Below are 14,812 nucleotides of genomic sequence, written 5' to 3' on the forward strand. Positions count from 1 at the left end.
AGTTGGTGGAGGAAAAGAAGAAATTAGAAGAAGAAGAAAACCCAAAGGCCCTTTTCAGGGCCCCATATTTCTCGAAAAGAGATAGTCTTTGAATTGCCTACCCCTTTTTTTAAAAAATTTTTTAAAAAAAATCCCATGTTCAATTCCCCTTGTCCGTAGAGTGACCCACGATTTATCACCATGTTAAATTCCCCTTGTCCGTAAAGTGGCCCACGATTTATTCCCATGTTAATTCCCCTTGTCCGTAGATTTGCCCACGATTTTTCTCCATGTTAAATTTCCATTGTCCGTAGATTTGCCCAAGGGGTTTTTTAATGCTAATTCCCATTGTCCGTAGGGTGCCCCCATTCACTACTCGCGTGTTTACATAAGGGATGGAACTCTATCGGGAAGTGGTTCTTATTCGAGTAGTACCCCTTTCTTAACAATAGTGTTTTTCTTTATTGTACACTAATTTTGACAACCGAGAACACGCTGTACCTTATTTATATTACTCTCTTTTTTCCCCAAAATTGTTTCACACAAGACCTTGGTAAGGGCTATATGATAAATAGTGAGCAAAAAATAATGAGAGAAAGAACCATTAATGAGGACTGAGTCCGATCTGACATTCATACCGTTTCTGTCGGCACTGTAAATTTGGTGCAGTTGGTATTTACTCTTACTAGGACATTTTCGAAATCAGAAGACTGAAATGAATTAACTATACATATGGTATTTATATATGCCACAAGGTAGATCATTTAATTCTTCGCATTTGTTTTGATTTTCCTAATCTAGAACATTAGAGAAATGTGTCCACTGGAGCAGTACAGATGCTTCAAAAACTTTTCTGAAAATGAATTTCTCTCCGAACTATCACAAAACATTAACGCAATATATTTCCCTAACATAGACCAAGATTATGACTTGTCTAACTGGAATCAATGTTTTCTTACTATCCTAAATAAACACTCCCCCATACGCATCAAGAGAATTAAACGATCAAAACAACCAGAATGGTATACTAATGAAATCGCAGAGGCACAACGCAAACGAAACTACCACCATAAACATAAAGACTTCACAAACTATCGTTTATGGCGAAACAAAGTCAAATCAATCATTGTAAAACACAAACGCTCCTTTTTCAAAGAAGCCATCACATCAAACTCCGATAACAGATCCATCTGGAATCACTTACGAAATCTAACTTCAACAAAACCTGCGCCTCTAGCTCCATGTGAAATTATAGTTGATGGCACTAAATATACTGAAGAGCTCGATATTGCAAACCAGCTGAGTCAGTTTTTTTACTAATATCTCCCAAACGCTTGACAGGTCTAAGAATACAGAGCCTAATTTAGACAAACTTACTAAATTCGTGAATTAAAGGGTACCCGATCATGTTAGTGTCAACATTCCCTTAATAACAATAAATGACACTTTTGATATTATAAATAAACTTGACACAAACAAATCAGCTGGTCTAGATGGAATTCACCCCAAAATTTTGAAAATGTCGGCTTTATCAATCTCAGAGTCGTTGAAAGAAATAATTAACTGTAGTATCACTTCCAATAAATTCCCGGAGTCATTGAAGTTAGCAAAAGTATTCGCAATTTATAAGGGAAATGAAAAGAATGACCCATCCAACTATCGACCCATATCTGTTCTATCCGTAATTTCAAAAATTATGGAAAAACATGTCACCAAGTATATTTTCAGATATCTTGACAAGTACCAACTCCTCCATAGATCACAATCAGGTTTTCGAAAGAATCATTCATGTCAGACTGCAATGACAAAACTTATAGACCAGTGGCTACTAGCAGTAGAATCAGGTGAACTTACTGGTGCAATCTTCATTGATTTTAAAAAAGGATTCGATTTGGTTGACCATTCGGCGCTCATTAAAAAACTTTCAGCCTTCAAGTTTTCTCCAAACTCAGTTGCCTGGTTCACGTCGTATCTCACAAATAGACACCAGGTTGTTTGCACGGGTAAACATATATCCGAACCAAGTCATATTTTAAGTGGTGTTCCTCAAGGATCTATATTAGGGCCTCTTCTTTTTCTACTATTTATCAATGACTTAGCCTTGTATCCAGCGCACGCTAACACAGATCTTTTCGCTGACGATTCGACATTGCATTTATCTGATAAATCTCAAAACTCCATTAAAAATAAACTTCAAACCGACCTCAACAATATATCAGTTTGGTGTCATCAAAACAAAATGCATATTAACATCTCTAAAACGAAATGTATGACAATTGGAACAAGGCAGCGTCTATCTACTAACATGGATTTACTCCTAACTCAAAATGGCTTAAACGTATCTATTGTCAAAAATCAAAAACTTCTTGGTATCTACATTGATCAACACTTCAGCTGGAATGCGCATATCGATCACTTATGTGCAATGGTAGTCAAAAGAATAACTCTATTAAAATTGCTTTCAAAATTTATACCTCCACAATCACTTGAAATTTATTTTTCCGGTTATATACTACCACTGATAGATTACCTCTGTACCATATGGGGAAACACATCAAATTATAATCTGTCCAGAATTGATAGACTCCAGAAAAGGGCAGCCCGAATAATACTGAAACTTCCTGTTATGACTCCCTCAAATGTGTTGTTTTCACGTCTGAAATGGCTACCTATACAAAAATGTATTCTTTATTTTAAAGGAATCATGACATAAAAGTCTTTAAACGGTCTTTCTCCAGATTATATCTCTAACATAACTGAACTAAGATCATCGAATACTGAGCGTAATCTCCGATCGACGACAAACAACGATCTCCAGATTCCTTGGTCGAAAACCAATCATTACAAAAGCTCATTTTCTGTATCAGCACCTACTGTATGGAATTCCTTACCAATGAGGATACGTAATTCAACTTCCCTTGCTTCTTTTAAAATATCATTAAAGAAATTCCTTCTAGACCAGCTGGAATGACATTAAAAGCACTGAATAGAACACTTTAAAATCATATCCATAATTCATATATATTTGTATGTTTCCCAGTATAGTCACACAGTCATTCATGTCAAATATGTACGAATGATGTGCGACGATACATGGTTATGTGCATGAATTTCTATTTTTATTTTTTATTACAAAAACTGAGGACCACATGGCAGATGGGTCAGCCATGACCAAATGTGTCATCCTCGTTAAAGATAGTTTATTATTATTATTATTATTATTATTATTATTATTATTATAAACACACAATACATGAAAGCAAGCGGTAAACGGATAAAAGGCCAAAATGCAATTGAAATGAGAGATAAGGGAAGATAATATAACAGTTGAAGTTTTCAACGCTGACAACATTAACAATTAAGAGGCACTGAGTAAAGTTTTAGTCTGTTTTTATGTTCTTTATTTTCCTTTTAACTACCAAGCTAGTAATCCAGTAATAACAACAATTGCTATCAAACGTACGTCTGTATCGATTTCAAAACATTACGTGGCCATGTCTTTGGCATTTAGTCAGAATTATTTTCTTCTTTTTGCGTTACTCTGCTTCTGTTTCTTTTCTCTTTTCAAATTTGACGTGTTTCTATATTATTAAGTTAGCGTATAACGCTTAGAACGAAGATATTGATCTTAAAATGTAATTGTTATTCACGATGTTGGATTTTTTTCTTCTTAATTAGTTAAATGCAAAAACAACGTGTGTTCTATTTATTCACGGAAATTATTTCTTAATTCATTTATAAAAAATTACTCTCAATGTTTTTTTGTTGTTGTTGAGGTTATGTTTGTTTCTGAGAGGGCTTATAACATGTTTCTTAAAAGGATAACCATTTTTAAACTCTGCAGACGAAACTTATGTGTCTCTTACGCTTACAGCAACTTTTCCTCAGTCTATAGTCAATTTTGTAAGAGGTTTTTCTGGAGATGGCTGAGAAAACAATGCTGGTTGTAGTTTTGATGGAAAGGTACATGCACAGTCATCGAGGACAAAATGAAACAATTATACCATCTAGATAGGTTGCATCTTTCAAGATCGTTATATCTTCGTTATGCCACCCTTTTATACAACCATCTCACCCAACAATAATAATATACCATCACCACCAACTATGGTCAAGTCGGATTTCTGACTCTGGTATAGATATTGATGGAATTAATCAATATTCCTTCATCTGATTCATAACTATGTTCACATAAAATTGATTTCTACAATGTACACTCTACATTAACGTATTTAAATGAGTTCCTTAAAAAGAAGAAACGAGACTGCAAAAGATGTTAAGTTCTGAGCTTGTGGACCTAAAATACAGATCACGTAAAAAAATAATAATCTGTTTAAAACTGTTTTAATTTAGCTGTTTCGTCGAAGACCGTTCACGTTAAAGGAAGCACGTGCGTCCGTTTTATATACTGGCAGCAATCATCTTGTTGTAAAAATCATTTAGCTTTTATATCAGATTAATTTAATCTCTTACCACGGTGAGGTGCTTCTCATCACTAACTAAATCGTGCGTTATCGGGACCGGTAAATCCTGTCGTTGTGTAATATATTGATTCCCGTGACGTATTTAAAAAAAAACATGACTTCGAGACAGGCTAACGTTATTAAAGATTATGTTACAAGGTTTGAAACTATATTATTATCATTGCTCATGGGAAACATTTAGTGCATATTAATCTAATATATCCGTATTTTAAAGTAGACATTCACTTTTTTAACATGAAATTCAAAGCAAACATGAAATGTTTGTGCATAAAATTTGTAAACTGATTTCAATAATTAGGTTATATTTTGATCTCTCAAATGCGGAACAGATGTTCTGCATCCAAAGTTGCCTTTCATGCCGTGCAGTTACGGTTATTCAGTCAAATATTCATATTACGTTGTTGTTGTTATTGAGTTTTTTATAGTGGCGTGCGCACAATTGTGCATGTGCCACTTTTTTCTGACTGCACCGCCGCCTGCTAGTTGTTCTTGGGGAAGGGAATGGTGCCACCTCCGACAGGCTTTTATGGGTTCAAGGAACCGTGATAATTTGGCGTCAATCTGTGGGTCCATTAAGATCCCTTACAGTTGAATGGTTGGCTGTCATTAGTGGGAAGGAGAGCTCGGGAACGGTCCTGAATGCTTCACATCGCTGGTTTCTATTTGCATTTGCCTGGTGTTTTTCTTCTCTTTTTTCCCCTCAAAATGTTATAAAAAAGGGGTGGTGGTGGTGTTCTATGCTGTTTATAGAGGTTGTTAGTAGAAATCATATATGAAGAGAGATTTTCAAGGTTATTATGGTATTACTAGTCGAGGTGTTTAGGGTTTGCTTCCTACGTTATGTTATTTATAAGTTTTTAGATATTGCCTCTTTAAGTTATTTATTTATTAATGTTTTTAGAGATTGAATGTTATTTATACATTTTTTTAGCAAGAAACCGGAGTCCTAGCCGTTTACACGGTTCGTTAAGGACATCTTTGTGGAATAGCTGTATCCAGTGTAACATAATTTTTAAAATTTCTTTTAACACTTGTGTAATGTCAAGTTAACTGAAGTGTTGAAGTGAGTTGTAGGGCACGGATAAGGAACACTGATTGGTAGTTTTAAATATCCGATGTCCATCCACTTCCTTTTCTCATAAATTTCCAAACATGAAGTAATTCATAAATTAGAATACATCTGCATTGCCATTTGTTTCTTTGCTTGTTTCATTTTACCTTTCTGATCTAAATGTATTCTGCTTTACGGTATATCATCTTTAAATCGAGCGTGAAATATAACTTCCCGGATCATAAAATAATCTTTTTCCCGAGCAATTAAGAGTAAATTTACATTAACCAATAAATACAAGTTCTATGAAAATCTTTTCAAAATGATAGTGTCAATTTATTAATTAAGCTAGCAATACAGTGGTAACATGGATGATACATTCCGACAGCACACTTCTAGTTTAGTGCTCTATATAGTTTTGGATGGTATAAACATAGAATCAGTAGTATTCTAACAACTGAAGGTGTTGGCTAAGGAAAAGCAAGGAAAACTTTAGCGCAGATGAACCTCGTCATACTGAACTGGATTGAATTACATTCTGATACACGGCTGGCGGACACAGCATTGCACCTTTCATTCATTGCCATAAAATACGTGTTCCATTTGAAGGGAAATATAAAGTGTATAAGCTGTCTGAAAAGAAGCCTAAAAGTATGTTCGCATATTAAGACAGAATGTGGGCTATACATGGAAAAAAATGACGAGATTAAAAAATTATTACAAACAAATTTATTAATAATATCATCCGTTTTTATGTCAAGTACAGTTAAGTAAATGCAAAAACCACCGCATTCGTAGAAAGTATATCAATTTTCAGGTCTCAATATTTACATATCTATCTTTCATCATAACCACCTCCAGTTTTAAACATCAGACACTTTCATATAAACTATACATATTGGTTTTCTTGCTCGTTGATACCGATGGTGTATTCTTTCAACAGCCGTACAGGCCCTACCGCAGATATAATCACAGCTGGCGTATTATTTCAACAGCCGTACAGCCCCTACCGCAGATATAGTTACAGCTATTGTATTATGCTATAAGACGTATTGATGTTTTTCAGTGTTGATAATAATTATATATCTCACCTCTCTCTCTCTCTCTCTCTCTCTCTCGCTATCGCTGTCTCTCTCTCTGTCTCTCGCTGTCTCTTTCTCTTTCTCCGTATATCTGTGTGTCTCTTTCTCTCTCAAAAGTTAAGGGAACCTCACACATTTGTGTATCTGTATCTTACATAATGACTCTTATGAAATACACAGAAAATATGTTCGGTGGTATTAATATTTGTCAAGAGGTATACCAGCAGGTTTAAAATGCCATCTGACTGAAGACAATCTGTAGTACATTATACTTTATAAACTTTGTTTCTTGTCGATGTCATTCTGATCCGTTTGTTTCGTTTCATTCACGACACACCACATCTTTGTGAAGTACATGACAAATCATTTAAATAACAATACATCTAATAAAGATATGTAACAAAAGACTCTTTGATTATTCCTGTAATCTTCGATACAAAATGACTCAGGGATTACTCTTGTACTCCTCAACACAAATGACCTAAGAAATTATTCCTTTAATCTTCGATGCACAATGACTCTTGGAGTATTCCAGGAATCTTCAATACAAAAATGACGCTAGGTTATTCCTGTAAAATTTACTATAAAATGACTAATGGAGTATTCGTGTAGTCTTGAATGCAAAATTTGCACTTGAAATTTATTTTTTAAAGCAATCATTCCTTGATATGTTGATTAGGTGAAGAGCAGAATAAACAAATTATATATGGCGACTACAGCCTCTCTTTTTAAACAAATCGCAAAATAAAATCCAATATATTTCACGCAAAAGTGAAGATACTTTGATGTTAATGATAAAAGACACATTTTAAGCACGGACACATACCTACACACACACACACACACACACAAACACACACACACACACACACACGTACATACATACATACATACATACATACATACATACATACATGCATACGTACGAATGTACCTATGTACGTTCGTAGTAGCTATATCACAAGCAAAGCTGTGAATTTGAAAATTAAAGATCAACATTTGCATATTATTGGAAATATCAAAAATGCGCAAAAGTTAATTCTTATAATGCTTGCTCATTAAGCAATTCACTATGTTCGGTATAAATTTTGCTGAAATGCACAATTGACAATTGACTAAAGAACCTCGAGAATAATCACCACCGTTATAACAAAATGGGAACAAAATGGGAACATATCAGTTTGCACAATTAAATTCAAGCTATGTTATAAATAACGACGACATTTAAAGCAGACCGTGAATGTGCACGAACATCAGATGATAACAGCATTTGCACCACAATTTAAAAGCTACACTTCTCAACAAAATGATGCTGAAATCATAAGAATTCTGGCATATCTGACATATGTACCTACAGTAATCCCTCACCACAAATCCCTTCAATATACCGCTGCAACTAATATAATGCATGCGTGTATATGGATCACATTCAGTTGGTGATATTCTTGTTTTATCATGACTGCTTATTTCATTTTTGTTGTTAGATTTTGGCATATGATAACGAATTATAATGCAATTTGACATGATTGAATATTAATTCTTGGTGTGCTAATCCACTAGTAGGATACAACCTTGCTGATTATGGCTCACTCCCTATAACGCAGATCGCTTTTATATTTATTCAATGAGCAGCTTTATAAAGAAGTGAACTTTGCAAGTTTAATTTTAGGGGTGTAGAGGGGCTTTAAATGATATCACTTAGTGATATAGGGACTTTCAGTGGTGATTTCAGTTAGTGATATAAAGGGACGTTCAGTAGTGATATCATTTAGTGATATAAAGGGGCTTTGAGTAAGTGATATCATTTAGTGATATAAAGGGGCTTTGAGTAAGTGATATCATTTAGTGATATAAAGGGGCTTTGAGTAAGTGATATCACTTAGTGATATAAAGGCACTTCAAGTATATCAGTGATATAATGGGACTTTCAGTAGTGATTTCACTTAGTGATATAAAATGACTTTAGTGATTTCACTTCGTGATAATAGACTTTTAGTAGTGATTTCACTTAGTGATACAAAGGGACTTTCAGTTGTGACTTTCAGTAGTGATAACTTAGTGATATAAAGGAACTATAAGAAGTGATTTCACTTAGTCATATAAAAGGACTTTTAATAGTGATTTCACTAAGTGATACAAAGGGACTTTCAATAGTTATTTAACTTAGTGATAAGAAGGAATTGTAGGTAGTGGTTTCACTTAGTTATATAAAGGGACTGTAAGAAGTGATTTAATTAGTGATATAAAGGGACTTTCAGTAATGATATCACTTAGTGATAAGAAGGGATTGTATGTAGTGATGTCAGGGACTTTCAGCCATGATTTTACATTGTGACATAAAGGGACTTTACATAATGATGTCATATTTGCAGTTTTGTGCGTTCATTAATTGCTTATTAAACGATAAAATGTTGTCAAGGATACTGTATACAACCATCATATGTTTTTGTATTGCAGTACATATATCTATATGGTGAAAACAAAAACGCATGTATTCAAACATCATGCATATGCATCTCTTCATTTTCTCAGGGTATACAATTTTATTTTATTTTATTTTCTCCAGAAAAACGAACATATAATCTAATACAATGACTGCAGTGAAGACATTTTAACACTTTACAATATGTCAAATATGTAAGCGATAAGAGTAAAGTTCGTCTTTCCACATATAGATACTGAACAACACTTAGAAGAAAAAGCTTTGACAGGGGAGATTTTCTATATAAACTACGTGGTTAAAAATATAAAATACATAACAGTTTATATGAAAAATGTGGACACGGAGATTCACAACCTTTAACAATGGCAATGTGCCCCATAGAAAATGTCATAGAAGCTGCATGTCTGTAACCATGAATTTCAAGCATGCTCCTGTCCGAAAAAAACATTGTTCACACTTGAAAGAGCATTTCGATGTAATTGATATGTGGAATGAATGGGCAGGAACGTTAAATTCCAACATACATTAATGTACTTTTGCATACTCTCTCTTATCACGGTCTTATTGGGAATATTTTTTTTATCTCCTACAGATACGTTATTTGACGAATCCCCAAAATCCATTCACCGACCCTACACTATCAATCAATCAGTATATATAGGCCGACAAACATCTTACGTTGCTGGCGTATAATCAACGAATGCTAAATCTGGGCCTGTCTCGTTTTGAATGTAGGTGGCTTCTCTAATCTTTTCTTTCTTATGTCAGTAATTTGCTTGGTGCCATTCAAACGCTTGATTAAAATGCAAACATTAAATAATATAAAGAAAACGGCGCACGTTTTTGTTGATGACCCTTCTAGCATTAGAAGAGATAATATAACTAACCGTTTGGAATACTGGAAAAACACGCCCACGACAAAAGAAGGTTTTTTCGAGCTATGCTAGTCCAAAGTTCAGCTGCCCTGGACACTGTGCTTGTCTAAATCTAAAATGGTACGTTCCGTCTAAAAAACCTTATAAGTAGAGTCAAACTGCAACCTGCACAGACCGGGACCTGTCATCATATAATGCGCTTGCGGGTCTGGTTATGTACAGTTTGTTAGGAGTAATTAGTAGAACAAACAAAACAGAAAATAATCTTCAGGTTCAGTATTCTATGGCAGATCAGTATTTTTGTTGTTTGCAGTTTGCTTTTACTTATAAGCTAGTATAGACGGTTTTAACAAGTGATGGACTGCATTGATCCATGGGCAATTTACTAAAGCCTAGACTCGTTAGAACGGAACAGTTCTCTACAAATGGGCGTTTTAATGAGATTGGAGGTGTTGGTAGGACTCACATCACACTTGATGAGAAGTAATGTTATATATATATATATATATATATATATATATATATATATATATATATATATATATATATATATATATATATATACATATACATACATATATACATATACATATATATATATATATATATATATATATATATATATATATATATATATATATATATATATATATAGATGATCACCTTACATATTTGATCAATGGTACCGTGATGTATTCGCTAAACTTTATTTTATATAACCGACAACAGGAACTGGAGAAGTCAAGATCACACTCTAGCAGCGAACTATAAAGAAAATAAACATTTTGTTTGTGTATTTTGGACAGCAACAACTTTAAACAAATAAAGAAATCCAGAAATTTCAATGCCCCGGTGACTGTACACACTTTTTGACTAATCTGTGGATAGGTGTGGAAAAAACACGGTTAGCCCATTAATAATAGAAATATGTGTAATTTCTGACAGTTTAAGGGGAGTGTATATCGCTGTTTGATGACAGTAAACTAGAAGGATGGGCGTTCCAAAGTCTGTGGTAACCCTAATGACAGAAGGAGATCATGCTGTCCGGATTTGCGATTTGTTACGGATGGTACTTTTTCTGGAATTGTCACAGTGAAGTCATGCTTTCTTTATCCGTTTCTGTTTCAGTGGTGGTTACATTTATACTTGAGAAATGGTTGCAAAAATTCTGCATGTTGAGCTTCATCAACTCAGCCGGGTTTTCTGCAACAGAAATAACAGTGTTATGTTGTCAACGTTACCTTACATACTGGAACGCACCCAAACAAAACCCTGTTATTGGTTACCCGCTTAAGAACTATACTTCAGATGCAATGCTTCTGGAAAAGCGTACCAAATAAGCGTAAGATAGTTTATGCACGCTATCTAGCGACACATAAGTGGATGAGTTTAATCGTTAGCAGTCAATTGAAAGTTATTTTAAAAGCGACGCACGGAACTTTAGAACTAAACTTGCACGCGAGCTACTATAGTATTATTATATACTCGTTTTTTTTTTAAAAAATCCCTTGAAAGTAACTACAAAGGAAAAAAGGTGCATAGACGTCACAATAACTATTTATAATTCGCCCAGCCCAGTAGATGAAGCAATTTACTAGCAATTACAGAATAGACGAGTAGAACATTTTATAACAGTTTATCAATGAGTACATATAAAAAATAACACCCCTACCCACAACAAATACCAATCCCAAAATATCCCCAGCAAACATTTCTAGTTTGATTGATACGTAATCTTTCTAGTTTGATTTATGCGTAACCTTTCTAGTTTCATTTATACATAACCTTTCTAGTTTGATTTATACATAACCTTTCTAGTTTGATTTACGCATAACCTTTCTAGTTTGATTTATACATAACCTTTCTAGTTTGATTAATGCGTAACCTTTCTAGTTTTAAATATTATTAACCCTTCTAGTCTGGTAAAGTTTCTTAAAATGAATCGAACGCGGCAGAATGTCTCATGAATACCAAGGGTAAAAATAACGGCATTTCTAGATCACAGTAGGCATGTTAAAGGTCCATTGTAAGCATTTAAATGAACTATTTCGGCTTTTATTAGGATTTTTAAAAAAAATTTATAACTCCCTTTTTTTGTCTGACTCAAAATGAAGTGTTCTTAAGACCTTACTAAATGCCTTTATGTGGATCTGCGTCCTTTTCCGAGGAAATATCACCACGCCGTTAATGTAAACACCTTTTCCTTATTCAAACAGCCAACGATAATTGATTATCCTTATTCATAAGCAAATCACGTCATTTAAATCCATAGGATAACATGACCTATTTCCATACATAAAGCTAAAGGATTAAAATAGGAATGATTTTGTTTGCTAAGACAGCGAATCGAAAATCAATGTTCAGACTGCAACACCCAAGTTAGACCATTCTCATAAACACTCCAAGAGTCAATCTTGAAGACTTTCACCAAATTTAATTTCTTTCTTATACATAAATATTATATCCGTGTATTGTAAAATGCAAGTGTTAGAAAAAATAGCTGAAATTCACTATTATATTTATAACCCACCCCAGCTTCTTCTCTTACAAATGTAGCACGATTGATTGAAGAAGAGCAAAGCCAAGTCTAAAATAGACCTCAGTTATAAAAATGTCGACAAATAGTTGGGATAATTTTAAAGAATATCAGATGCTAGACCAAATACTCTGTGGTCACAAATTATGTAACACAAAAGAGCAAACACCACCAGGTCTTGAAAACTTCAACAAATAATTTATTTCCCTGGAACACAAAGTGAAAATATAAAAAGAATTTACAGTATTGTGAATTGAATCCCCAAAACGTCTAAACGTCATATCACAAGTCAAAAAGTATAGAGTATTCCGAAGGAATTCCAGTGGTGTTAGAAGTGAATTTCAGTTTAAATGTGATTTTGTGGAAGTAGTCTAATATGTACTAATGTGCCAATTGTCTTGATGTATCAGAATGATATAATCCAAAATGTCTTTGAATGAAATCACAATAATTTCCAAATATAAATTTAGTCCTCAAGACAACGAGCACTTTGTATTTACAGTGAATAATTTCAATAATAAATCCTCTCAAGTATATTTGAAACACAACTAAAACTGATTCATCTAAAAATTGATGTTACGATATGAATGAGTAATTTTACGATAATCAATTTTAATATAAAAACCTAAGACACGGTCTGAAGACCCGAAAGAGGACTATCTTAATGGAAATTTCCATCAAACTGTAAACAAAATTTGGCTCAGGAAAATTCTAAGGCCTAAATCAAGGCTGTATCTAAGCTTAAACATAGTAAAACAGGTTTATCCAACCCTCAGTTATGGATAAAGGTCATTCACACAATGCAAAATAAGCATATATAACATATAATCATGGACAAAAGCCAACACGCAATACAAACTGAATATAAACAACATATTAGGAGTACATTTTTAGCAATAATTGACATTTTAATATGAATATTTATATTTCAGTCAACTGCGTATCTTAACGTGAAACGTTTTGATTTGTACCTTTCTGTTAGACAGTAGAGATGTCTTTCACATAATTCTTGTAGCTGTGGGCAATTAAAATCAATGTTTTATGTTCCTCAAATCCTACTACAGAAATGTTTTGCTTTAAATTAACTGGAACTTTTGTACGAAGTAAGACATAATGGCTGCAGTTCTTCGTAATTTGTTCTATTATCACTTTTAATTTATGTGCAAATGAGAAAAATATCTGATTTTGTAAAGGTCCGAATGCGTATATAACAAGGTATTGAGAAGACTGTACAAGAAATACTAAGGGTGGGAATTAGTCCGGAACTAGATTCATAACATTTCAACATTGCAAGTTGGCAAACAGATGGAACCGGCTTTCCCTATCGTTTAAGAATTTCATTAATCATATTCTAATGGCATATGCCATTATTTCGACATCAAATGTGTTCTTTGGAGACATATGCCGATATTTCGACAGTAAACATGTTCTTCTGAGATAATTAGACTGTATGTGTTTAATATAGACCTTAATCAGGATTACAAATAAATTCTTTTTCCATTGCAGTGTGAATTGAGGCATAAAGTCAAGTTATTAAATAGTGCATTAACTTTGCCGTGTCGTTATCTATATGAACTAAATATTTATCTTTATTAAGTATTATTATTTTATGTTTCTTTGTATGATTGATTTGCGGAAATATCATTTCGACGATCAATATTTCAAGAAGGGTTTTAATCCCTGAGAAAGTAGTGGATTTATAGTCGAGTTATAAATCTGAAATCGGATTATGGAAACGTTTTGAGTACATAAATGGAAGTCAAGCCTAAAGTCCAGAGATTTGGTTTTTTGTTAAAATTTAAAACTTACATTGGATTCAAAATAGAATAACACATATTTGCTTTGGTTCTTCTGCTAGTCTCTGAAATTTTTATAAGAGCGTAGTATTAAAAAGGAATGTTTAGAGAATACTATCTGGTTTTCTGCAAGCTAATCATATAGTCCATAACAATTACAAGTTTCATGGCCATAACTTATTATAATATGGCGTCAATTAATACTAACGGCAATACCTTGCCAAGCACGAGTTTCACAATGATTAATAATGGGACATGCATCATTATACGAGGTGAATCAGATAGTCCATGTCAAACACGGATTTAGCGACTATTAAATGTTATATTATGGTGTGCATTTTTATTGAAGGTAAGTTATGTAGCACGAGATTCACAATGAATAGTTGTTGTAATAGAGTATGCATTATAACTAACGGTAAACCATGTCAAGCACGAGTTTCACAAAGATTAGAGATTGTAATAGGGCATGTATTATTAAAGGAGGTGAGCAATGGAGTCAGTGTTAAGCACGAGTTGCACGACCATACCATGTTACAGTATAGCATAGTTACGTCAAGCGCGAGTTG

General features: G+C 33.6%; 1 protein-coding gene across 1 annotated transcript in view; it reads right to left on the reverse strand.

Moving 5' to 3' along the window:
- Window positions 1-10,536: 10,536 nt before the first annotated feature.
- LOC149787911 (metabotropic glutamate receptor 3-like) overlaps window positions 10,537-14,812 on the reverse strand; it is a 100,300-nt gene continuing 96,024 nt past the window's right edge. The window contains exon 5 of the mRNA XM_089974159.1: window positions 10,537-11,117. Within this exon, the coding sequence (XP_089830285.1) occupies window positions 11,002-11,117 (116 nt within the window). The 3' untranslated portion in view covers window positions 10,537-11,001. The remainder of the gene's footprint in view (window positions 11,118-14,812) is intronic.

Source organism: Sinohyriopsis cumingii, chromosome 11 (assembly GCF_028554795.1).
Source record: "Sinohyriopsis cumingii isolate HCF-2022 chromosome 11, ASM2855479v2, whole genome shotgun sequence".
Classification (NCBI taxonomy): Eukaryota; Metazoa; Mollusca; class Bivalvia; order Unionida; family Unionidae; genus Sinohyriopsis; species Sinohyriopsis cumingii.